Source organism: Sinohyriopsis cumingii, chromosome 7 (assembly GCF_028554795.1).
Source record: "Sinohyriopsis cumingii isolate HCF-2022 chromosome 7, ASM2855479v2, whole genome shotgun sequence".
NCBI lineage: Eukaryota > Metazoa > Mollusca > Bivalvia > Unionida > Unionidae > Sinohyriopsis > Sinohyriopsis cumingii.
In genome coordinates, this window is record NC_142967.1 from 126,233,746 (window position 1) to 126,258,434 (window position 24,689).

General features: G+C 35.4%; 2 protein-coding genes across 3 annotated transcripts in view; both read right to left on the reverse strand.

Annotated features, from left to right (window-relative positions):
• The window catches only part of LOC149796085 (uncharacterized), a 67,225-nt gene extending 49,900 nt beyond the window's left edge, over positions 1–17,325 (reverse strand). Inside the window, exons 1-2 of the mRNA XM_089963920.1 lie at positions 16,603–17,325; positions 928–1,305 (exon numbers count right to left, since the gene is read on the reverse strand). Coding sequence (XP_089820046.1) covers positions 928–1,305; positions 16,603–16,672 — 448 coding nt within the window. The 5' untranslated portion in view covers positions 16,673–17,325. The remainder of the gene's footprint in view (positions 1–927; positions 1,306–16,602) is intronic.
• Positions 17,326–22,791: 5,466 nt separating this feature from the next.
• Positions 22,792–24,689, reverse strand: part of LOC149796086 (phosphoserine aminotransferase-like) — a 28,571-nt gene continuing 26,673 nt past the window's right edge. For both annotated transcript variants that reach the window (XM_089965997.1, XM_089965996.1), the window contains 2 exons: positions 23,952–24,089; positions 22,792–22,937 (listed from right to left, as the gene is read on the reverse strand). In XM_089965997.1, coding sequence (XP_089822123.1) covers positions 22,805–22,937; positions 23,952–24,089 — 271 coding nt within the window. In that variant the 3' untranslated portion in view covers positions 22,792–22,804. The remainder of the gene's footprint in view (positions 22,938–23,951; positions 24,090–24,689) is intronic.

Here is a 24,689-nt window from a genome sequence, read left to right on the forward strand (position 1 = left end):
ATTGCACCGGATGGAGTCTGGGACGCTCATGACTTACTTGTTGTTTCTGAAGACGAAACCGCCCACTTGTTGTGCTTAGCTCTCCAACGGTAAAGCCCAGATGCGCTTGGCCATCACGCACACGCCAGGTGCGCTTGCATGATCCCAAGACTCTACATTATCATTTGTCGCATAGTTTGATAAAATGAATGTCTGCGAATCGTCTCGTTGTGAGCACCCTTAGATGTATAGATTCATTGCGCAAGCTTACCTCTTAAACAGCAATGTAGCAGGCTCGGTGGTTGGTAGCCGCTCCGCGTGTTCTCATCCCAGTCCCTCGATTAGTAGCGAAAGTGAGATTCTTTGACAAATATTTATTTCATCTTGCTGGACTATGGTAATGTCACCAGTACTATTGAAAATTAAGCTACCCGTCTACACTGACGCATTTAATATAGTGGGAAGTCACTACTTTACCATACAAGCAGTAGAGCGAAAAGTCAGACTGTCCTTATGTTAATAAATGTAAGGAAAGGGAAGTAGATGTTGACTTTTTGACCTTTAACGTAAGTTACTACGTATCACAGTCGACAAAACAAACCCATGCTATAAATAAGTTCAACATTTTGATAGTTTGTGGATTTAGAACTTACCTTATATATAAGCGCATGATTGAAATTAATAATAATTGCAAATATTAATGTTTTTACAGTGTAGTTTCACGTATATATTGTTGACTTTACTTTGCAGTTTAATGTACATATCCGGCGTTTTTGTTTCGAAGGAGATGGTGTTCGTATGGGTATCATATATGATTGTATGAGAGTAAATAACAGAAAGACTTTGCACACTGTATCTTCCCCAACAACGTTAAACACAGTTCGACAATACTATTACTATCGACACCTGTTGTATTAACATGTACCGATAATTAAAATGAGTACTTACAAACCATAAAAACTGTAACATTCTGGGAGATGCACAGATTTCCGGACTTATTACAAGGTCCACTATGGGCAGAAGTAGACACCATTTCACAGGTCCATGTCGTGTCGTGATCGCTGTTGTTGACTCCTTGTTTCAGCATGGTGACTGTCCCGTTCTGGTGACATGTCACATTGTAGCTGTATGTATCCGCTGAGTCTGCTTTGTGGTACATACATGGTGACAGGGAAGTGTTGACCTGAATGACGAGAACACCAAATCTTCTAAACAGAACGCTGCCAAGACCCACGTCCTGATCTACTGAACAGGTCAAATTTAGTAATCCCCCATCATTTATGTATACCGGACTGCTTGGAGACAGAGTTACGGTTGGGATAGCATCTGTAATGAGTTCAAAAGTCAGATACAACTTAAACATTGATCGTTTTGTTTTTGTGATAAAAATCAGGGATTGCTTAAAAAATACCTTTCTAAACTTGCTTTTACAAAAAATAAAGCCTTGCTGACAACGCGTTTTCTTCGTTACAAATAGGCTCGCATATCACGGTATGTAAAATATTAGTTATATTTACTGGTAGACAGAAAATAGATTCGATTGTACGTAGTGAAATTTTCTCATGCAATAATTTACTGAATGTAGTCAGTGTTTTGAAAACTTGTGGCATGAATATAATTGCAATATTGTGCAACGAGTCTATGCTCTTAAAATAAGTAACAGAAAAGAGTGAAAGACAAGAAGGTCTTTACAATTTAACAAATAATTTATTTCGATAGAATACAAAGTAAAAATAAAAATAAAGAACTTCCGGTATTGCGAGTTAAATCCCAAAATAATCCAAGAATTAGATACGCAAGTCCTAGCAATTAAAGGTCCTGAATACAATTTAGTAGAAGTCCCAAATAAATCCCCAAAACCTGAAGGTTGTGATGTGTCTGTTAAAGCTCATAGTGTGATGATGTGCCAAAAGTCTTTTTGTTTAATCACAGTCATATAATTCCGGGTTTGAATTTAGCATAAATTGCAGTGAAGGTCTTTATCCAACAATTTTATCAGAGCACCTTTGTGTTTCCAGAAAAAACAATCACTTGAATTCAGTAATTTAAAGAAATGCAATTCAGCCCAACTGAACACAACATAATATACAATACCAAGGTGCTATATCTTAAATTAACTGATGAAATCCTTTCAGTTACACTATATATACTGTTGTGTATATCTGATTCAATTTATATTTAATTTAGTTTCTTTTTTTGTTAGTCTTATGTTACGTGTTTAGGCTCGAATAAACAGTAACACAAGAAAGAGCGAGAACAACAAGCTTTGGAAAATATAACAAATGATTTATTTCCCTGGAAAAATACTGTAAAAATAAAACAAATATGAGAACTTACGGTTTCCAGAATCAAATCCAAAATTAATATAATAACAATCCACGAATAAAGTTTTTGCAGTCCTAATATTCAAATATTCGAATGATTTCAAGTTTGAGTCCCGATGAAGAATCCAATATAGAAGGCGATGACGTATGGTGTAGCCTGTACTGTGTGGACGTCTACAGTTCCTTGTACAAACACATTAATGTATTCTCCGGTCTTAAAAATCCAAACAGAATTTTCCATAAATGTCCTTGTTCAAGACTTTTGTATGAATACAATACTATTTCCAGAGAAACTAATTAATCTTTTAGAGTCCAAATAATTTGGAGAAAAATTAACTAATAAGTCAAAAACTCAAAAGATCATTTCTGGTCACAACAGAAGAAAACAACTTGACATCAAGTGTTTAAAAGCCCTGTACTCTAAAATCTCTCTCTCTCTCTCTCTCTCTCTCTCTCTCTCTCTCTCTCTCTCAACAACAATATTAATACTAAATATTTCGCAATTTCAAAAATGCCTAATTGCGAAATATATTGCGAAATAGAGGATGACGTGATCATGTTTAGATGTAAAAGTCACATAGCTCTTGTATGTCCTTGATAAAAACCAATCATTTTACTACTAGAAAAAAAAGTTGTTTACTTGATCCACAACCAAGGCCAGGAACTAAGCCAAAAATAGAGACTAATGTTTCTATTATTAGGTATCTAAGTTAAAACTCAGGTCAAGCTAAATTTTCTGGAAAATATTAAATTCCTAGTAAAAAAAATCGCATTCTATTGACATGTAAAGAAAATAAAAAGACTCCAAAACTCACAAACAATCAAATCAAATCAAACACAAATTAAATTATATATAAATTAAATCAGATATACGTCACAAATATATGTATCAGTTAGTTTTATTTTTTAAATTCCATTAAATGCTGTTTTAATGCAATTTTCTTTACTGGATTTGACATTTTCCAGAAATTCAGTTCAGTTTGATCTGACTGTTTTTCGTAAACACTAATAATAGAAACTTTGAATCTAATGCTGACCAGGTTCCTTGATTCAGAATCACTGAGAGCTGAAGTAAACAACTTTTTTCTTTCTTTATTAGTGTATGATTCATAAAGTGAAATCGAGGCAGTACGTGGTGTTAGGCATGTGAAAAGCTTCTATCTTGTTCTAGAAACATGATCATGTGACACTCATACGGGCATCTGTTTTGCGTTTTAAATTAATGTCTAGTTATTTGCTATAGAGAATTTGGGCAGATTTAAACCATTGTCACTTAAAGGTGTTCTTTTTTTTGTGGCCAGTTTGAGTTGAATTTGTTTTCTTCTTCAAATTATTTGGAGTAAAAGAGATTAATTTTAATTGCTCTAAATTAATTCTTGCACAAGGACAGTTATCAAAATATACAAAGAACTGAAACACTGGAATATTATTTTCTGTGATTCAACAAAGAACTGTTGACACATCAGTACTACGCTGACCAGAACATACGTCATCACCTTCCATTTTTGACTTTCATAGGGATTCGAACTCAGTTTCATTAGAACCTTTTTATTACTAGGACTTCTATTTTTTAATTCTTAGATTATTCTTGGATTATTGTTTGATTTGATTCGTAGAACTGTAAGTTTGTTTTCTCATTTTTACCTTTTTTTTGCAAGGAAATAAATAATTTGTTAAATTATACAAATCGTATTGTCTTCACTAGTATTTTTTATTACCTTTTGCATGAGCCTAAACGCAACATTAGTTCTCAACTCGACCTCAGGTCACAATTAGCATATATACAGAGAATGATTTAGCTATGTATCAGTTATTTAAAATGAATAAAATAAAAAAAAAGACAATTTGGGTCAGGCAGAAATGAATTCAGTTTTGGAGAAGTCTAACATACAATGATAAATATTACAATAGTATGTGATAAAATAAAATAAAATAAAATAAAACTACCAAAAAAAGCAATTTAAATATGCATAACAATCGTATCAACTAATCTTCGTTCATGGTTTCCTTGATAAGAAAAACAATTGTCAAGAGTAGCACAAATTATGATCAACTATTTTTATATAACATCTAAACTCTTGTATCCCCGTCACTGTAAACCGTCAGCCGTCTAAGAGCAAGAATTTATTTTTGAATCATTTCAGCTGAATTTATTACATTGATGCAAAAATAAGTTTGTTTTATTTTGCAGCTATTGCTCACTAATTGATTTTCTTATATATTTCCATTATTGGTACAGTTGTTTAGTTATGAGCAAGCATAGCGTAAATTATTCAAATTTTGTTAGGCAAAAACCTTGTCTAAACATATACAAAATTCAGCAAAGATTATACAACATTTTCTGGAACTAGATCCATTTGAATGAAAAGTCTGGACATTTTAGAACTGGTCTAATCGCACTCCAGTTTGTGTCAGAAAACACAAAGTCAAATCCCATGCAATTGCGTGTTCTTTCTCTTATCTCTTATGTGGCATTTCAGACTCACAAGTTACTGCAGCATCTATTATGTATATCATCTTAACTACCAGTTATATATTCTGCCATTACGTACCTTTTTTGGCAATTCTGAATGTTCAAATCCTGTAGTCTCAGCCATTTTTTTCTGTCTAAACATTTAACGAGCCTATTTGTGGGAACATCAACACATACTTTTATTTTTAATCTGATTCACTTAGAATTGGTTGGCGAAATCGATCGCTGTTGAAATATGACTCAACTGTTTCCGCGTTTCCGAAGTGGAAATCAGAACAATTTCCAAAGTCACTAGTCTATAGATTGCCTTAAAAAAGTGGAATATAAAAGTGAACTTAGTATACTAAGCGACATGTTTCAAAATGACCGAGAAAAGCTATGTCATATGAAAAGAAACCTAGATGAGAATATGAATTTAAAACATTGATGCGAAACAAAATCATCTAACGAACGGTCCTCCATTTGTCGGTCTCTGCAACAGCGTTACATGCATTCATGATGGTTTTCGAAATATTGATATGTTTAAATTCGCAAAAGGCCTGCATTTTGTACAGCCTATTTTGCAACAAGTTTTGCCAAGACAGGCAAGTCGCTTATGGAAAGATAAAAATAAATTATTTGCACCTGATGGAACGAGGATGTACTTACAGCGACACGTGCTGTATTGCAACAAATCTAAGTACATTGATATTGTGTAAATAATGTGTCACACAGTATAAATAATGCGTCACACAGTTTAAATAATGCGTCACACAGTATAAATAATGCGTCACACAGTGTATATAATGTTAACCGGTCGTGACAATATTCCAAATATGATATTATCAACTTTATTGTAGCTATGGAGAAACATGAGATAAATTGCATGTATGAGTTACAGTCTTATTCATAGAGATCAAGAAAAAAGCAAAATTCTTTCCTTAAACGAGGAGATTGGCTGCGATCGTGGGAAAACTTCGTTAACTGTGCCTTTTGGAATTTATTGTTTGCAACAAACATTTTGGCGACCGTTTTTTTCTCTGCACCCACGATTGAGAATTGGAGAAAAATCATTTCGTATATCTGAATGTGGCCAATTTACAAGGGTTTGTTATGTCACGTCTGTCTGAATGTGGCCAATTTACAGGGGTTTGTTATGTCACGTCTGTCTGAATGTGGCCAATTTACAGGGGTTTGTTATGTCACGTCTGTCTGACCAATTTACAAGGGTTTGTTATGTCACGTCTGTCTGAATGTGGCCAATTTACAGGGGTTTGTTATGTCACGAATAATAATGTCATCATATTAACAATGACATAAAACCCAAGAAGAAGAAGAAGAAGAAGAAGAAAAATTAAGGGTATTGTTTATTTTATAGCAGGGGTGAGGGAGGAGGGTGCGGTATATCTGTAACATAGAATCCACCCTATATAAAAGCGTGGTTTAATTGTTAACTTACAGAAGTAAACAAATTCACCTCTGTTCACAGAAGAATTGGACATATACCAGTGTCGCAAATGACATAACTCTATCCAACCACAACATATTTACACGGTAAATATGTGATATAAATCCTCTCCCCCCCCCAAAAAAAAAAAAAAAAGTGTTTAGACATTCTGTACAGTCTACTGTTTCAAATAAATTACTGGAAATATCCGATCACAAATACATTAAAGTATATATGAGTATTTCTGCAACCAGTAATCTTCTTTGCACATAAATATATCACAACAATGTTATGTTTGTTGTGAAAGTGACATTTTAGGGTGAACATGGACTCTAACTAGTAGGGCCTACTGTGTGTTCTCAGTACCGTATCAAATAATGTGACATCACACTCATTGGACATTCTGTGTTGAAAAATGATTTTGTTTTTATAAAATGTTCTTTGATTTATAGTTTGTAAAATTGAATATTCTACTTTTACTAGTTCAATTTTATTTATGACTATTTTGTACCCACAACAAATGAAAGGTGTACCGTCTGTCAGAATGAACGAAATTATTAATTCTTCTTTCTGTCTAAATAATTTCCACTGCGATAGAAATTATGTGTTAAAAGGAATCTCAAATGGATAATGATTTAATATTAAATTTATGAAACTCATTGAATAATGTTCAGTTTTGGGTTGCCAAAGCTGCAAAAACTGGACTTTATTCAACTCGTTACATAAATTCAATAGTAAATCATTCGAGATCCTCTATGCCATACTGGAAACAAATTAAGTAAGGCAAGAATAAGCTACGCATAATCAAAAGAACTGAACAAAATTACTTAAGATTACACAATCAAGCGAGATAAACATTGTTCTATTCAGAAGGTTTTAAATACATGTTAACAGTGATATATGGTTTCTCTTTATACAATTTAACTAAAACAAGTATTAATAGTTGTGATATTGTCATTGCGATTGATGTAGCTACAAAAGCAAACTGTTGCATAATTTACTTTGAATTAGGTTCCGTCGTACCTTGAGAGGATAATTTACCCATGTTGATTTTCTTTCTCTTCATGCATATTGACCATGTTTATATTCTTAGCTCATAACTTTAACTTTATCCAGTTAATTTGTTATCATATTTGTTTTCACAATAAACAGGTTTATCTTACTAAATTCTTTGTATCTTCTTGTCCCTTTTTCTTCTTGCAGAACAAATCTTCAGCGAATTTGAATTCTAACTGTGTGCAAATTTCATCAAGCAATCCTCGTTCAAAATGTCTTAAATGATTTATAAGACGAGGAAGTGTACACCCTAAATGTTATAACCCCATTTCCTTGGGAATATTTATTAGCTGACTTCGTACAACTAAAGTTTAAGGCTGACACATTGGATGTGTTTCTTCCTTATCTATAAGTCTTTTAGCGTGCCAGAAAGTCTCCTGTCTTGGTAGAAGTATGAACAAGTAGTTTATTGTCAAATCCTCGATATAAAATTATTACATAAAGCTAGGTCATTGAATTTTCTCCGTTGAACTGAGCTCGATTACATTCACGCCCATTTTGAGATGCGACTTTACTGTAACCTAAATGATCCACGTAGAGCTTAACTTTGAAGACATTCAGGGAAATGTTCACGGAATGTAAAACAGGCAAAGCGGAACGAACAACAACATTGTGCACATCGAGAACATGTGAAATCATACTACATGAAATACTGAAGGTAAATTTTAGCAGCATAAACGTATTTTCAGCATTGTACCTTGGCAAACGTGCATATTACTAGAAATTGTTCCAGGTGCTGGATGTAACAGTAAATACGTAACCAAAGCACGACATAAATAAACTGTCTACATACAACTAAGTATCAGAAATGCATTAACTTTATGCATTAACTTTATAAGCAATAAACTGAACAGCTTTTACCTACATAACAAACGAAACAAAGCATTATCAACTCTATATATCTTTTAAATCTATCCTGACAGTCAGAGAGTGTAGTTTAGAAACGTTTTGCTTGTTAATTTGTATGCTATATATGCTGTCACTTAGCACTGACAGTGAGATCTGCATTTAAGTCCTTGTAAATATTTTCTGTCTCAGCATGAACGCTCTTATTGTTGTTGCTAGGTGGTTTAACGCCATTAATGAATAATTTTGTATTTTCAACAAAAAAAAAGACTCGCCATATTTTTTCAGTTCCCATAGTAAACCTATGCAAACACCACAATATTAAATATTCAATAACTTTAAATTTCCGAGTGCTCATAATCAAACTTACATTTTTCAGTATAGGTGAAATCTGGATGACAGCTTTTGTGTCGAGGAAAGGATGTGAGCTGTGGCATTTTCTGGACCTACAGGGGTTTCAAACACGTGCTTTCAATTCGCACCAAAGACTCAAGTGCTTATTTCAGTAATAAGTGTTCCAAACTCAAGACCGTCACACGACTGAAATCCCATCAATAAAATAATGTCTCTACTTTTCTGTAGCTACAACTAGGATAATCTCTCAAAACATTCTTTTTCCTAACAAAAAATAACTTACATTATTAACCAATCCTGGCCAGCCAAACCCATATATACTCCATTTTATGTTCACCCATTTCCACGCTGGTTCCCATTGTTCCACACAAAATTACTACCGTGTGTCCTAAACGTAGTTTTGCTTTCGATAAACAGAGGGAAAATCTCAGCAGTTAAAATATGAAGAGATCAGAATAAACTTTTTCAATGCCCACAAGTTATTTATTAGGATATCAATTATTGACGATGACTTGGCGACATCGAATTTGAAAATCTAATATATCAGATTAACCTAATGTATATATGAATTACTTTCATGGTTAATATATGAATTGTATTAGAAAATTTAAAACATAAATATATAAACCATGATAAAAGGTGAAGATTCATTGCTATTATACATTTACTGTGCTTTTATGGCCTAGGACACTAGGGGCCAAGTGGTCCAATTCGCTCATCGTTACAGATCACTGCACTCTCACCTGTCAGCGTGGGTTTCAGTCTCAGGCTCGGCCTATATGGGCACGTGAGAAAGCTCGCCAGTAGTTTCTGGTGGACTGGTTTTTCTTTCCAGGGATTTTCCAGGTTCTTCCTCCACCAGTTATACTGGCCGCCATGTATTGCTTATCTTGTGCTGAAATCTCTCTCTCTCTCTCTCTCTCTCTCTCTCTCTCTCTCAAAACACTAGTCTTCAGACTAGAGTATCGTCACTCAATACAATACCAATTTGTATGTGTGCGTGCGTGTCTTGAACCTTTGAGAAACAACTTCGGTACAAATCAGTCAGAATAGACGAATCCTTTGGGTTAAGTCAAATGTACCAATGTTTTGTCATTTGATTTCAAACTGTCGATAGAAAATTTAAAAAGCCCGTTGTTTTTTGTTGTTTCTTTTGGGTGGGTGGGGGTGGGGAAGGTTGCTGTTGTCCCGTCTACGGTTTAGGGCACTTTGTAAGATTGTAATCGTCTGCAGCCTGTAAATGATTAATGTTTAGAAGTATACTGTTGTATGTAATAATTATAAAGTTCTGTTATGATGGTGTGTGAATGTTGATCAATGATTGATCAATGTAAATACATGCTTAAAATACCGAGTATTAGAATAAACAATATCTGAAACCATTGTATTTGTATTTCTACATTATATTAATTACACTATTTCATCCCACAAACCTTCTTCAGCTCCATGACGAAAGGTAAAGAACCAGTAAAGTACCTAAACTAATTGAAACGATGAAACATTACTCTTGGGACAAACCAACATTGACGACTAAATTTTCAAACTATGAAATGATGCAATCTGAGGTTCAGTGCTTCCAAACGATGAAAAAATACACCCATTAAAATCCGATGATAGAGGTTATCGATATCATATTATAGGCACGTTCATATGAAATCTATATGAAATCTATATGAAATCTATGTTCTCACATGCAAGATCTGTGCCACTCAATGTTAGGGAAACTGGATTTTAGCAATCGAAACGATTATCGCTGAAACCACACTGGCAGAAAAATCAGCGTGAAAGATTTCAAAAACTACAACTCGACTGAACATTCAGAAGAGTCAATTGATGCTACCAAATGAATCAAATCTGGGGTGGACCGAAACAAAACGAACACCAAAAGAACGATACCGGACGCTACAATTAAAAGTTCATGGTGAGTTTGATGCAACTTTACAAAAATTTTAACCTTCCCATTGCAGTCTTATCACAGTTACAGCAAGTCGTACGCAATTTCCACGATAACATTTACCCAAGTAACTACATTTATCATTCTTCTTCTTCTTCTTCTTCTTCTTATTATTATTATTATTATTATTATTATTATTATCATCATTATTATTATTATTGTTACTATTATTGTTGTTGTTGTTGTTGTTGTTCTTGTCCATTATATCGGTGGACAATTCTTTTGGCATCTTTCCTTTAGATCATTGGTTCCATAACGTTTTCGGGCCACTGCCTCCTTGCTTGCCTTACCACGTAAAAATCATTATTCAGCACTAGCGCTCACCTCGGCAATCCCACCGCCCCTCAGAGGTCGGTATCGCCCACTTTGTGAACCACATCTATAGATCCTTCCTGCATAATTCTGCAGAGACATATATTCTTAAGCACTCGCTGTAGATGGCGCTGGGTTTTCATCGTTTGTTCAGAGCCTACAATGAGGCCGAAACATGTTGGTTCCTTGTAATACGTAGGAGTCCAGACATTTTCTCATAATGTGTGTTTAATGTTTGCTTTGTAATAATTATCTTTCAAAATGCCTTCTCGCTGCGCATTGTTTCTGCCACTTTTGGTCTTTATTTATACTTAATTAGTACTTGCTAACCCCAGGGGAGGCCACATTCTTATTGCATATTTTTATCGACTATTCCGGGAATAGTATGTATTTATTTTTTCTGTAATTTACGAATGTTTTGCTTTCTATTGTTGTTTCTATTTGTCACACGGCTTTTTATTAGTTTTTTAAAAAAATATTTTTACAACTTTCACTTGCACGAACCCTATACAAGACCGGCTCCTCTCTGGGACATTTCTGTCTTCATAGGTTGTTTCAGGCTATCACGTGACAACTTTCAATTTGGCAATATAAAGAAGCTGTGTTTGGATGTTCCTAATTTCCGTATGTACAGTCCTTGTCACCGTCAATTCTTTTCAGTGGTATGTGGTGTATTTAAATACATCGGTTTTTTGAACATACTAACGAATGTGCCATTTAACTGACCAATGCCTACACTTACTTATCAATACACTGTTTGTCTGGGTAGCACCAACGTCATTTGAACAACACCTAAACTTACTAACCTATATACTATTTGGTCTGAACATCACCCACTCATCTAATGACCAGCGCACACACCTAAAATTCAACACGCCGTCTGAATGATCAGCACTCACTCATCTAGTGACCACCACACACACCTAATAACCAGTACACCGTTTTGCGTGACTAACACCAAACCATCTATTACCCTATACATCGTTTAATTGAACAATGCCTAGATTGACCAATACACCATATGAACGACGATCACTCAGTCTTCAACTGACCAAAACCAACACCTGCTAATTAAAACGCCATTTAGACTGACCAGCACTGTACTGACTAACCTTCACGCCGTTTGGACAGACCATTACCCATTCATCTAAAAACGAAGACCCACATTAGTGACACCCGTATGACTAACCATCACCTACTCATTAGTGACCAACACCCACATTTACTGAATCAACACCCACGCATCTACTAATCAATACATCGTTTGAGTGACCAAGGACTGCACTAGTCTTTCCAAATTCTTTTTTTGGAATGTATTCTTCAGCCGTTTATTCTTTTATGGTCGAGATAGAGCAAAAGATAGGGATTACCGCTGTGCTACAAACGTATCGTACTTATCAAAGATTTAATTTGCGATCCCCCAAAACTGTCTTTAAAGCTATTAAACGTTGCACACGATAGATAGAGAGTGAGAGAGGGAGAAGGAGAAAATGAGAAAATCCTTAGTGGAATTCATCCTATATCACGTAGGATTAGTTTCATGTGTCACCTGCGAGCACGTTAACTTCATGAAAATTTAAATTTCAAACTACAGCACACAGGGACACAGTCAACTTAATTTTTTTTAAGCAGGAAGTTCCTTTTCCTAAAATGCAGAATGTTCACGGAATTCTGCATATATTTTGCTGATTTGCTTGGAAACTCACATGACGATTTCTTAAAATCAGTCCTAAATCCGAACCTGTTTACAACACACGTTGAAACCTACTATTTGATTCTAGAAGAAATAGATTATAAAATGGATGGATAGAGAAAAAGCTGACATGATAATGTGTGAAAATGTAGTTAAATTCACAGGTTAGTAATGGTAGTATTTACAAGATATTATTTTTAATATCTGGATACGCCGCTTGAGGACAAATATTATAACAAACAAACAGTGGAACTATATGAAGAAAAAAATAATCAAAAGCACCAATGATAACAGCAATAAGAAGTTTGCTTAAAATAACTCTGGAGGAAACAATAGATTATACATTTTATGTTTGATTCAGATAGCTGGATTTACCTGCTTGCTATTGAAAAACACAATTAAAAAACGGGATTGTTATATTGTATCACTAACTTAAACATCGGAGTAACGCTTTTTGTACTTTTATATCGAAGTTGGGAGTTCCAAACTTTATTTCGTTTTCAAAAGCAAGAAGTAAATCATACTGAATACATCGTACAATGAATGATTTTTATGTGTCTGTGGAAAAGAAAGGAAAGTTAAAATGGTCGATGCAATCATTGTGTTATAAAACGAGAAGGTTGCAATGTTGCACGCAATCGCTGTGTTGTAAAAAGGAATGGTAATTGGCCGACACAATCAATGTTTCATATAACGAGGTGGGTATTAAGCGACCACCACCAACATGCTCAATGAGATATGCGGGCTGTCAATAATATACCAACAGTAGCCATGGTTCGACGAGGAACAAACACGTGTGCAAGGATGCTTTTGGGACAGACAGCACCGTGTAGATGAAAAGCTCCAGCACCTATTACATGGTACATGCCCAGTGATATAGAGACGGAACAAGGATACTGATGTGCAGGCACCATTGCCACACCGCATATGCAACCGCTGTGGAGGTGGTTCTCAGGCCGACAAACTGCTTCGCATAGAACTAAAGGTGAGACGACAATTAAGGACAGTTCTTCGCAATTTGCAAAAGAATCCTCATAACAGCCCCATGTCACATAAAACAACGAACGTCACCTTTAAAGTACTGAAAGAGGAAGATTATATTCCTACCTAATCACTCAAGCCAGATCTCTAAATCTAAAACTGCTAAACGATGAACCATGTTAAGCAGAAAATTGCGAGGCAGCCGATGATGTTTCCACTCCCCAATCGTAAAGAAGGGTGTCAAATTTAACCGTATCGTAAAAGTCATGACAGAAAAGACCACATATGAAGCAGGTATCTCCATCTCCGACTTCGTATGGGCCAGCTGAGCACAAGTGGCACTGTTGGCCGATGAGATCCTGGAACTAGTCTCCAAGGCCGTAGCTAAAATCGATAAGCGATTGGAAAGGTTTGCGAACAGGGCTGAAAGTGGTGGTTAGTATGGTGTGAGGATGTAAAGCTGTACATTTCGCAATACCGCCAGTTTCGAGGTACATGGCATATATTCACGCATACCACTAACTCCAGGGGTGTTAAAAGAGGGGGAGGGTTTATGCCATATATTTTCAAACATATGACTTGGAAATCTTGAAAAAAGCAACACCGAGGAAGAAAACGTTCGCTTTGAGGTACAAGGCTCGCGATAGTCCCAAATGGCCTTATTGTCAAACGTGCCCATACGCGTTGGATGTGTTATAGTCATAAAGGGTATACCCGTATGGCTGAGGTTGCTGTAGAAGGCACAACTACGGGAGCAGAGCTAGTGGTTATGACATATATTGATATGAACTTTTTCGTAGAGCAGGGACCCTCGGAGGTACTTCGATGGTCAGTAAGTGATTCACAAAGGCCAACAGCCAAAATAGACAGGACTATAATGCCCCTAAACCTGCCATCTGGAGCGTCTGCCTGGACAACAACAATCTTTAAGAATGTGCGATGATGCACATCCTTTCAACTAGCAGCTTTCGATAGGTTAATCCCGACGACATTTAAAAAAATCTTTTCAGGATTATGCCCCCAGACGCCCACATGAGTTAACTTCTCGACGTTAACCTTGACTAACCGGAAGTTGCACAATGCACAAAATGAGGACCAGCTAGCCGCAAAATAGATGACAATCCCAGAAGAGTAACTATCCATCGACCCGTTACGAGTCTATGCTCTTAAAACAGTTAACAGAAAAGAGTGAAAGAAAACAAGCTTTGTAAAATTTAACAAATATATTTATTCCCCTAGAATACAAAGTGAAAATGAGAACATATAACTTACGGTATTGCGAATTAAATCCCAAAATAATGCAAGAATTACAGACACAAGTCCTAATAATTTAAAGTCCTTAAAAAATCAGTACAAGTCCCGAAGAAATCCAAAACACTGAAGGCAACGAGTGTCTGTTATAGCTAATAGCGTGTTGATGTGTCAACAGTCTTTTGTTGATTCACAGTAATATGATTCCATGTTTGAATTCAGTATAAATTTCAGTGAATGTTTTTATCCAAGAATTTTATCAGAGCACGTTTGTATTTCCAGAGAAAATAATCACTTGAAGTCAATAATTTGAAGAAAAAAATTCCAGCCCGAAATTTTAAAAAATACTGGACACAACATGCAACTTAATTCTGCTAAAACTTAAAGCACGAATGGCCAAGTCCTCACAGTAACAATATTATATAGTTCTCTACTTGACCTCAGGTCACAATTAGCATTTTCCAGAAAAACATTACCTAATGGAAAATAACCTTCTATAATGATCCTGATGTTTACAAAACAGTAACATGGATTATGTATAATCCAATTAGGAAATTCCAAACCTTTGACCCAAATAAACATATTTACTTCTTCTATTAATAATAATACTGATTTTTAACCCATACATATATAGAATAATTTCGCTATGTATTAGTTGTTTACAATGAATAAAATAAAAAAGTTAATTTGGGTCAATCAGAAATGAATTCGATTTTGGGCGAGATCAAGTCCAACATACAATATTATATTACAATAGCATATAATGAAATAAAATAAAATAAAACTAACAGACCAAAATACTTTGTTAATATACTGGGGGTGGGGGTAAGGTGGGGGCTATACCTGCTACACAAAGCTTGTGCCAAATCTACTAAAGAAAGAGAGATACGTCGTTCACCATCTAGACAATAAGATCGACTTTCCGAAACACCACCACCTGTCGTAGGAAAGTTTAAGGATAAATAGAATCGAGCCCCTATTGCCTAGTCATTTGGCCTGCGCCTTAAATGTATTCAGTTATATTGGGTGTGAGTTAAAGTGGCCAGAACCACCATGCAGCGGTCACCGACTGTTTCGTTCTTCCGCTGGCAACGCAGACAGTTTGTGAACAATTTTGAAAATGCCCCAGGCGTTCAATAAATATGATTTTTCCGCCAACGGAGTACTAACAAGCAGCTGCATCATTGGTACCCACCGCCCGATCACGTTTGTACTCGCCTTACAAACGTGTCGTAATCTCAACATACGAAACTTCATACTTCACAAGTGCTTTTCTTTTCCTTGTACCCTTGCACACGTCATGAGCAAAGTTTAATGTAGTACATGTAATTACATTACCGCTTGTCTCCAGCAAGCCTATTTTATAGGCAATTCCAAAACCCATTACTAGGAACAATGGGAAACGTCATGTCATAAAACTAAAGCTAAATTCACCCTGTCCATAGAGTGCCACATTAAAGCTATCGACATTTTAGCATGGAATTCGCATTTCGCAATAAGTGTTGCATTCTCAAAATGGCTACCGTCAAGTTACTCTCTATTGTTTTCTAGGGGCCACTTTTGTCGCCCAAGTGCCACACTTTCCTACGCGTAGACGAAACGAGAAAAGATGGGTTGTTACTGCGTCGACGATGCAAAAACTAAATACATCAACTAAGTAAACAAACGCTTGAAAAAATCATCTCTCTCTCTCGTGTTGATTTCTCTTCAGCAATAAATTCATAACTGACACCACCCAAACATCACAAATATATGTTTATGGTTAGCACACTCGCAGGCATTCTAGTAGCATTATTTTCTTAAGTAGATCGCATATTATACATGTAGAAACATTAGAACAGGCTGCTGGGCGTGATCTCACTAGCCATAATGGAATTGCTACACCGTTCTTAAACTACATTTTTCATTTCAACAATTCACTCTTTTAAATAATTTAAATTAGTGTTCACATACCTGCAGAACTAGTCCATATGACTGTAAGAAGAGCATTTAAAATAAAATTATTCCTAATTAGCCCCAACATGTTAAGATTGAATATGTATCCAACAGGAAGTTTTGGGCCAGACACCTGATCGAATGTGGCATTGATACATTGAATGTTTGAAATGAAGCCTGTTTATCACAATCACAGTCCTCTATCTCATACTTAATACAGTTTAATCAACACATGGGGTTCTTCACCCCTATGACATATTATTTGGATTTGTAATCTGAAACACAATATTTAGATAAGATTACCACATGGAATGTGTTCTGTCACACTTTAGGTAAATATCAATCGGATGGCACATATCTATTTTGCAAAGGTCAATTAGCAAAGAGGTGATTGATAGAGACAAGCAATGCTGCAAAGCTGGTAATTTTTCTGACTTTTTATGCAGGCTAATCTAGCTCAAATTTAAAACCCTAAAATAAAGTAAGATACTTGGAGCACATCTTAATAAACGAAATTAGGCAATTATGAGAGACGCTTGAGTTAAATAATATATGATTCTAACATATCTCAATCAAAGTTGCAAACTCTGTCAGTTTGAAGATTTTTAAACTTAGCTTCAGTTTTACGCTTAAAAAATTTCGAGACTATAGGGTCCAATCTGACTGAATATAGGGTCCTATCTGACTGACTATAAGGTCCTATCTGACTGACTATAGGGTCCTATCTGACTGACTAGGGTCCTATCTGACTGACTATAAGATTCTATCTGACTGACTGTATAGTCCTATCTGACTGACTATTAAGGTTCTATCTGAGTGACTGTAGGGTCCTATCTGACTGACTATATAGGTCCTATTTGACTGAGTGTAGGGTCCTATCTGACTCACTATAAGGTCCTAGTTTGCTGACTATAAGGTCCTATCTGACTGACTATATGGTCATATCTGACTGATTATAGGGTCCTATCTGACCGACTATAAGGTCCTATCTGGCTGACTATAGGGTCCTATTTGACTGATTATAGGATCCTATCTGACTGACTATAAGGTCCTATTCGACTGACACTAGGGTCCTATCTGACTGTCTATAAGTTCATATCAGTCTGACTATAGGTCCTATCTGATTGACAATAAGGTCCTATTTGACTGACGATTTTTAATTACCAATGTGGCTAAACTGGAGAAACACTTTAATTTGACAGTTTCAGTTTTAATGATTCATGGTATTGAACGGATTGAGCATTAAATCCAAAGTCCTGAAACTACTCAGTCCTGTCAGCCAAGACAGGGCAACAGAAACTACTCAGTCCTGTCAGACTAAAGGGCAACAGAAACAATTCAGTCCTGTCAGTATAAACAGGGCAACAGAAACTACTCAGTCCTGTCAGCCTAAATAGGGCAATAAATCATACAGTGCATCACTTAAAGAATTTCTTAAGTCTGCATACTTTTGGCTTGTTTATTTCATGGGTAGAATTCTAGTATTGCATCAGATTTCACAAAACTGGGATGAGAAAAGATATTCTGCTCAAACATATTTCACAAGAGATAAACTCAAGTCAACAAAAAGACCTCATCGTTTCATTGTCAATTTTTCCAGTCATATTTCAGCCTTTAAATATTGTCTGCTTAACAATGTTCTGTTGTAACCTAACACTGCTAATTGATGTTATTATCTGTTATAGGCTAACACTGCCAACTGATGTTATAATCTACTTGTATAATCATTTTCCCCGTCTTTATTTTATCATAAATACATAATCATACAATGCTGTCGGGCATTTCTGCGCACTTAAGGTTTCCGTCTCCTATACTGAAGCAAAAACGCATACCAAATTCGACCGATTGACGAAAATAAAATAAAGCAATGCTTACCATTTGAAAAGAGGCAATTGTCACCAGAATATTCTGTTCAAAATAATATTAATTTTGGATACCCCTGATACCCGTGTTTTCATGACTCGCGATATGTCGGCCATTTCTGCGCACAGCTTTTAAAAGATATAATGTTTATCCATTGGGCTATAGAAATGAAATATATTACTTTTGACGTTTCTGTCAGCATTTCAGTCGAGTAATTGGGTCAGGTTTATAGTTAGTTTTACAAAATTCAACGTGAAAATGTCAATAAATGGCAAGAGATATTAAGCAAACTAAACCGATCTTGTAAATAAGTTAGTAAAGTTTTATTTAAAAAAAGGTAAGCTATCACGTGGAGGAGAAACAACAATGAGTATGATGCAATGTGTTTACAACGTCTTTATGACGGGGAAAAATCACTTAGAATTTAGAAACAGACTATATGCAGGGGAATTTCTTGAGAATGTATGTTCTAGCGGCGAGTTGACACGCTGGGTAGCAGACGATTTTGTACGTGTGGGACAACTTCTTGCAAAATTGGAAACTTGGATTAAAATGCAATATTGTTTTAAGGTATACATTTCCATCTTTTATATAATGTATTTATTTGTATGATTCTAAAAGATGCATAGTATAGGGATAACAGGCCAAATTTACAATTTCACCTCAGGTTAATAATAAATATGGTATTTTTGAGAAGGTCAAAGCATCAGAAATAAAAAATTAGCAAATAAAATAAACTCTTTTTCATGATTATTGTTCACAGCAATTGCAAACAACTTATTTTATTGCCTGCAAAAAAAAAACAACAACACAATTCTCCAAAAAGTGAGCATTTTTTTGTACAGTGCATATATTGAAACGGAGATTTTGGGGAAATGTGCTTCGGACAATCCAGAATTTGCAGCGTAATTACTCAGAATTTACAATTATGAGTGTATGTCCAATCCAAAACGTCTTATTATGTGTAAAGCTTTCTTTTATTCATGTTTTATTCATGTGAAAGTGAAAACAAATGGATTGGTAACATCCTTACTTTTCAAAAGAAATCTATAAGGACAATGTAACAAGAAAATTCAGGTATGTATTCCTTTTAAATGTCTACCTGTATTAGAATTTGTTTAGACTAATTCATCAAAAGTATTGTTTTTATGACTGAAAGTTTACATAAAATATTTATTATTCTCTAATATTTCCTGTAAAAAGTTAAATACAGTGCTGTATATACTTTTATTTTTATTTATTTATGTATTTTGCAGCTGTTTTATTGCATAATTGGATTGTGCAGGCATTTTTTTTGTCATAATAATATTTACTTATTTTAAACAGTGTAAAATTACAATAAAATCACAAACAAATGAAGATGTTTATGCGGGGGGTATGGATGCTACAACAGCCTGAACTGTGAGTAACCTTCAAAACTTCAAAAGTTTCTATTAAATTATTACGGGGTGGGTGGGTGTGTGTCTTATTATTCAAACAGAAAACAATCACATCTCATCTGTGAAGATACAAGTATACATTTGTATTAATCTTTTTTTACTACTACCGTAATTTAATATCCAAAGGTATCAAACAGGTTTAATACTATTTTGTAGCAGAAATAATAAAAACAAACTGCTGGTTACTCGTAGCGGTAGCAACGATATTTATGTTCATTGAGTATATAGTTGCTACCGAAGTAGTCTGACTTTTTGTCAGCAAAGTACCGTACAATAATTCCCCTGAATGTACTATAAATATATGTATTTTTATTATACTGATAAGGTGATTTCGTGTTGTCATAGATTTCGTTGCACTTTATTGATAAAACGTCAGACTCTGGTTGATACCGCTACCAGGTGCTCAAGGGAGAGAACTGACACATATTTCCGGTTAAAGATGAGACGGATGGTATGTTATAACACAACCCTATTCCCACGAAACGAAGATAAGTACCACAATATTCTTGGCACATTCTATATTTAGATACATAATTAAAACATCTCCCGTGTGAAACCCTCCATGAGCCACACGTTTTGTGGATTTTTCATCAAAATATTCTTTGAGCCGTACCAAATTCTTGCCAATAACGTATAGTTAAAAAAAAAAAAGCCAAATGGTTTCGTTTGCGCACGTTATCAGGTAAACTTTTCCCGCTATTCATGAAATTATCCAAACAATATTAAAAGAAAGTGAGCCCCATAAAGAAGGGTACCCTCTCTGTACAAAAATAGTAAGATGGTGGCACTCGGCCCGACTGAAGCGCCCTCTAGTTACATTTTTATCGCTACTTAGTAAATCGGATTTTCTGGGTTACAGGTTCAAGAAGGACATGAAGTGGGTCTTCATGTTGACATTTAGAAATCACATTTTCATGTGCATTTCGAGTCTAAATGTGGGATATGTTTGTACACTTTATAAATATCACTTTCCTTGATTAAAGTACGATCGTTCTTTCTTGATACAAAATGGATTTTTGAACCAAAATAACACGTGATCAAATGCTTACAGAAATCACGTATCGTTGCGCAGAATTATCTGATGCGCAGAATTGGCCGACTTGGTGGTATACAGACAAAATAATGTAAAAAACAAAACAACCAGGAATAACTGCTACAAATAAACAGCATTTTGCAATTCAATGAAAAGTTTATCCGCGTCACGGCCTCCATTTGTTTTAAAACAAATCCGATGATGACAATGAACAACGATTTAGGATGACAGTATGCAGCACGGTTAAAATTTAAACAACATCGACATAGTTGTCGTCCTGAAATTTGTGATACTTTAGCGTTAATTAAACAACATGTTACTAGCCAAAAAAATATATATCTTGGAGAATTTGCATAACTATGAGCTTAGTAGTTTTATCACCACATTAATTCTTACTTTGCTTCACAACCCTCCACAAAAAACAAGAAGTTTTTCTATTGACAATTTGTCATTATGCTAAGTTTATTTAAGGTTCAATGGGTCAAGGAATCCTACTGGATATCAGAACTTAATGTGATAGTCAACACAAGGGAATGGGTCAAGGAATCCTACTGGATATCAGAACTTAATGTGATAGTCAACACAAGGGAATGGGTCAAGGAATCCTACTGGATATCAGAACTTAATGTGATAGTCAACACAAGGGAATGGGTCAAGGAATCCTACTGTATATCAGAACTTAATGTGATAGTCAACACAAGGGAATGGGTCAAGGAATCCTACTGGATATCAGAACTTAATGTGATAGTCAACACAAGGGAATGGGTCAAGGAATCCTACTGGATATCAGAACTTAATGTGATAGTCAACACAAGGGAATGGGTCAAGGAATCCTACTGTATATCAGAACTTAATGTGATAGTCAACACAAGGGAATGGGTCAAGGAATCCTACTGTATATCAGAACTTAATGTGATAGTCAACACAAGGGAATGGGTCAAGGAATCCTACTGGATATCAGAACTTAATATGATAGTCAACACAAGGGAATGGGTCAAGGAATCCTACTGTATATCAGAACTTAATGTGATAGTCAACACAAGGGAATGGGTCAAGGAATTCTGTTGTATATCAAGAGTTAATATGATAGTCATCACACAGATGTAAACACTATATAAAACACTGCTGACTGGACACGATAATACTGTGTATTGGACACATTAATACTGTGTATTGGACACATTAATACTGTGTGTCGGACACATTAATACGGTGTATCGGACACATTAATACGGTGTATCGGACAAATATAAATAAGACTATAATAAAACTCAATTGCATTTAGCATTACTGATAGAAACACATGATGAAATAGTTCTGTTGCTTTCCATGTTACAGCAATTAAGATCATCAAGTTTTGTATATGAGACAAATATGTCTTAACTTTAACGATGTACACAAAGGATTATAGGAGGGAAATTCTTTCAAAATATGCCCTACTATTGAAAAACCAAACTCAGCCCAAGCCCCTCGGCATCAATAGCTTATTGTTCTTTGTACAATATCGTTGGACAGAAGGCCTTATAAATATCATTGGACAGAAGGCTGTATTAATATAATTGACCAAAAGGCATTACCAATATCATTGACCAAAAGGCCTTACCAATAGCATTGGACAGAAGGCCTTATCAATATCATTGGACAGAAGGCCTTACCAATATCATTGGACAGAAGGCCTTATCAATATCATTGACCATAAGGCCTTACCAATATCATTGGACAGAAGGCTGTATTAATATCATTGACCAAAAGGCATTATCAATATAATTGGACATAAGGTCTTATCAACATCATTGACCAAAAGGCATTATCAATATCATTGACCAAAAGGTCTTACAAATATCATTTGACATAAGGCCTTATCAATATCATTGACCAAACGTCATTACGAAATAGGTTCAGTTTCTGAGACCTGATGTCTATGACGTTCCATGAAGTCCTTCATGAATCTAACAAGAGTTTCTACTTCTGCCACTGTTACTGCATTGTAAATGGATGCACGTAATCCACCAATATATCTGAAATAATAATAATAATAATAATAATAATAATAAATAAATAATAATAATAATAAATAATAATAATGATACCAATAATGCATCAGGGCCTGACAAATACTATGTGCCATACAATTTAATACCAAGGACCAATCAGGGCACTGGTTGTTGACTTGAATTTGCTGAGGTCATGAGTTGTATGCAACTTTCGTTTTTATCTATTTAATGCTGTTGAGTTGAGAAATAATATTGTATACGGTTGGCCTTACTTTGTGTATCAGACAATACAGACAAGTCATAAGCAGACTATCTCTTGTACAAAATCAGCGAAAGTAAGGTATTCCCATTTACTGGATCCGAGTAGAAAATACACCATCTGCCCTCATATAATATGCTGATACATGATTGTCCTCATTGTTTATTCCACTGAAACAGTCATACGAAACAGCATTGACCTCTGTATCTCTGGCATTATGCAAGGGCAGATCTGGCTGTGTGCTGTTTACAGTATTATGCAGGGGCAGATCTGGCTGTCTGCTGTTTATAGTATTATGCAGTGGCAGATCTGGCTGGATGCTGTTTTCAGTATTATGCAGGGGCATATCTGGCTGTCTGATGTTTACAGTATTATACATGGACAGATCTGACTGTCTGATGTTTACAGTATTATGCAAGGGCAGATCTGGCTATCTGCTGTTTACAGTATTATGCAGGGGCAGATCTGGCTGTATGTTGTTTACAGTATCATGCAGGTGCAGATCTGACTTCTGCTATTTACAATCGGATCTGGCTTGAACACGAGCATATATGGTAATAAAATATTTTGTATTAGTCTTTAAATTGACAGTTTTTCTTTTTCTTCTTTAGACTGCTTTCTATATCTATCAAACTGTTTTTCAATTTAAAGAAAATTGATGCAGGTGAGACAAACTGGTCAGAATGCCTTGTAATTAAGGTGTTGTTACCTGTAACTAATGCCTGGTAATTAAGGTGATGTTACCTGTGCCTAATACCTGGTAATTAAGATGCTGTTACCTGTGCCCTTTTAGTTCAATCATCCCCAGCTTCTCACTCTCGTCTATAAACCTTTTCTCCAGGAATTCATCACCCTCAGGCCTGTAGATTCGGAATGGAATGTTCATTCGGCTTCTGCATCCCTTGTCTACGGGACTCCTACAACGTAAATATTTACTGCTTAATCTTAATTGATTTAAATCAATAATAAAATGATTGGATTATTGTATCCACAGCATCCACAACACCTTAATCATATTTGACGGGTCCATCTACTCAGCTTAAGCAGTTGCCGTCAGCTTCGTCCTGCCAATCCCATAGTTCTTCATGATTGTCCTCCTGCTCTAGTTGCAACTTCTTCAGTATTTCTTCTGACACAATGAAATGAAGTTGTCATCTCTTGGATTCTTCTTCTTCTCTCCGGAAATGTGTCTCAGTCTCAGCCAAGGAAGAACCTGTCCTTTCTGCATGCAGGCTGTGTTGATTTCCGTTTTCTTTTTGATTCCATAACTATGGATAGCAAGAAGACTGGCATCATCCATAGATAAATATAATAGACTGATAGACGGATAAATAGTTACATAGATATATGGATAGACGGATGAATAATTATATATATATATTGATCGGTGGATTAATCGATGTTCCATATCGAGTGTTGATAGAGGACGATTAAAAAAATAATTGTAGACATTGTTTTTTTTTTAAATTTTAAATCAACACTTTAATATTCCACAACTAAATGAACGTACTCAAGGA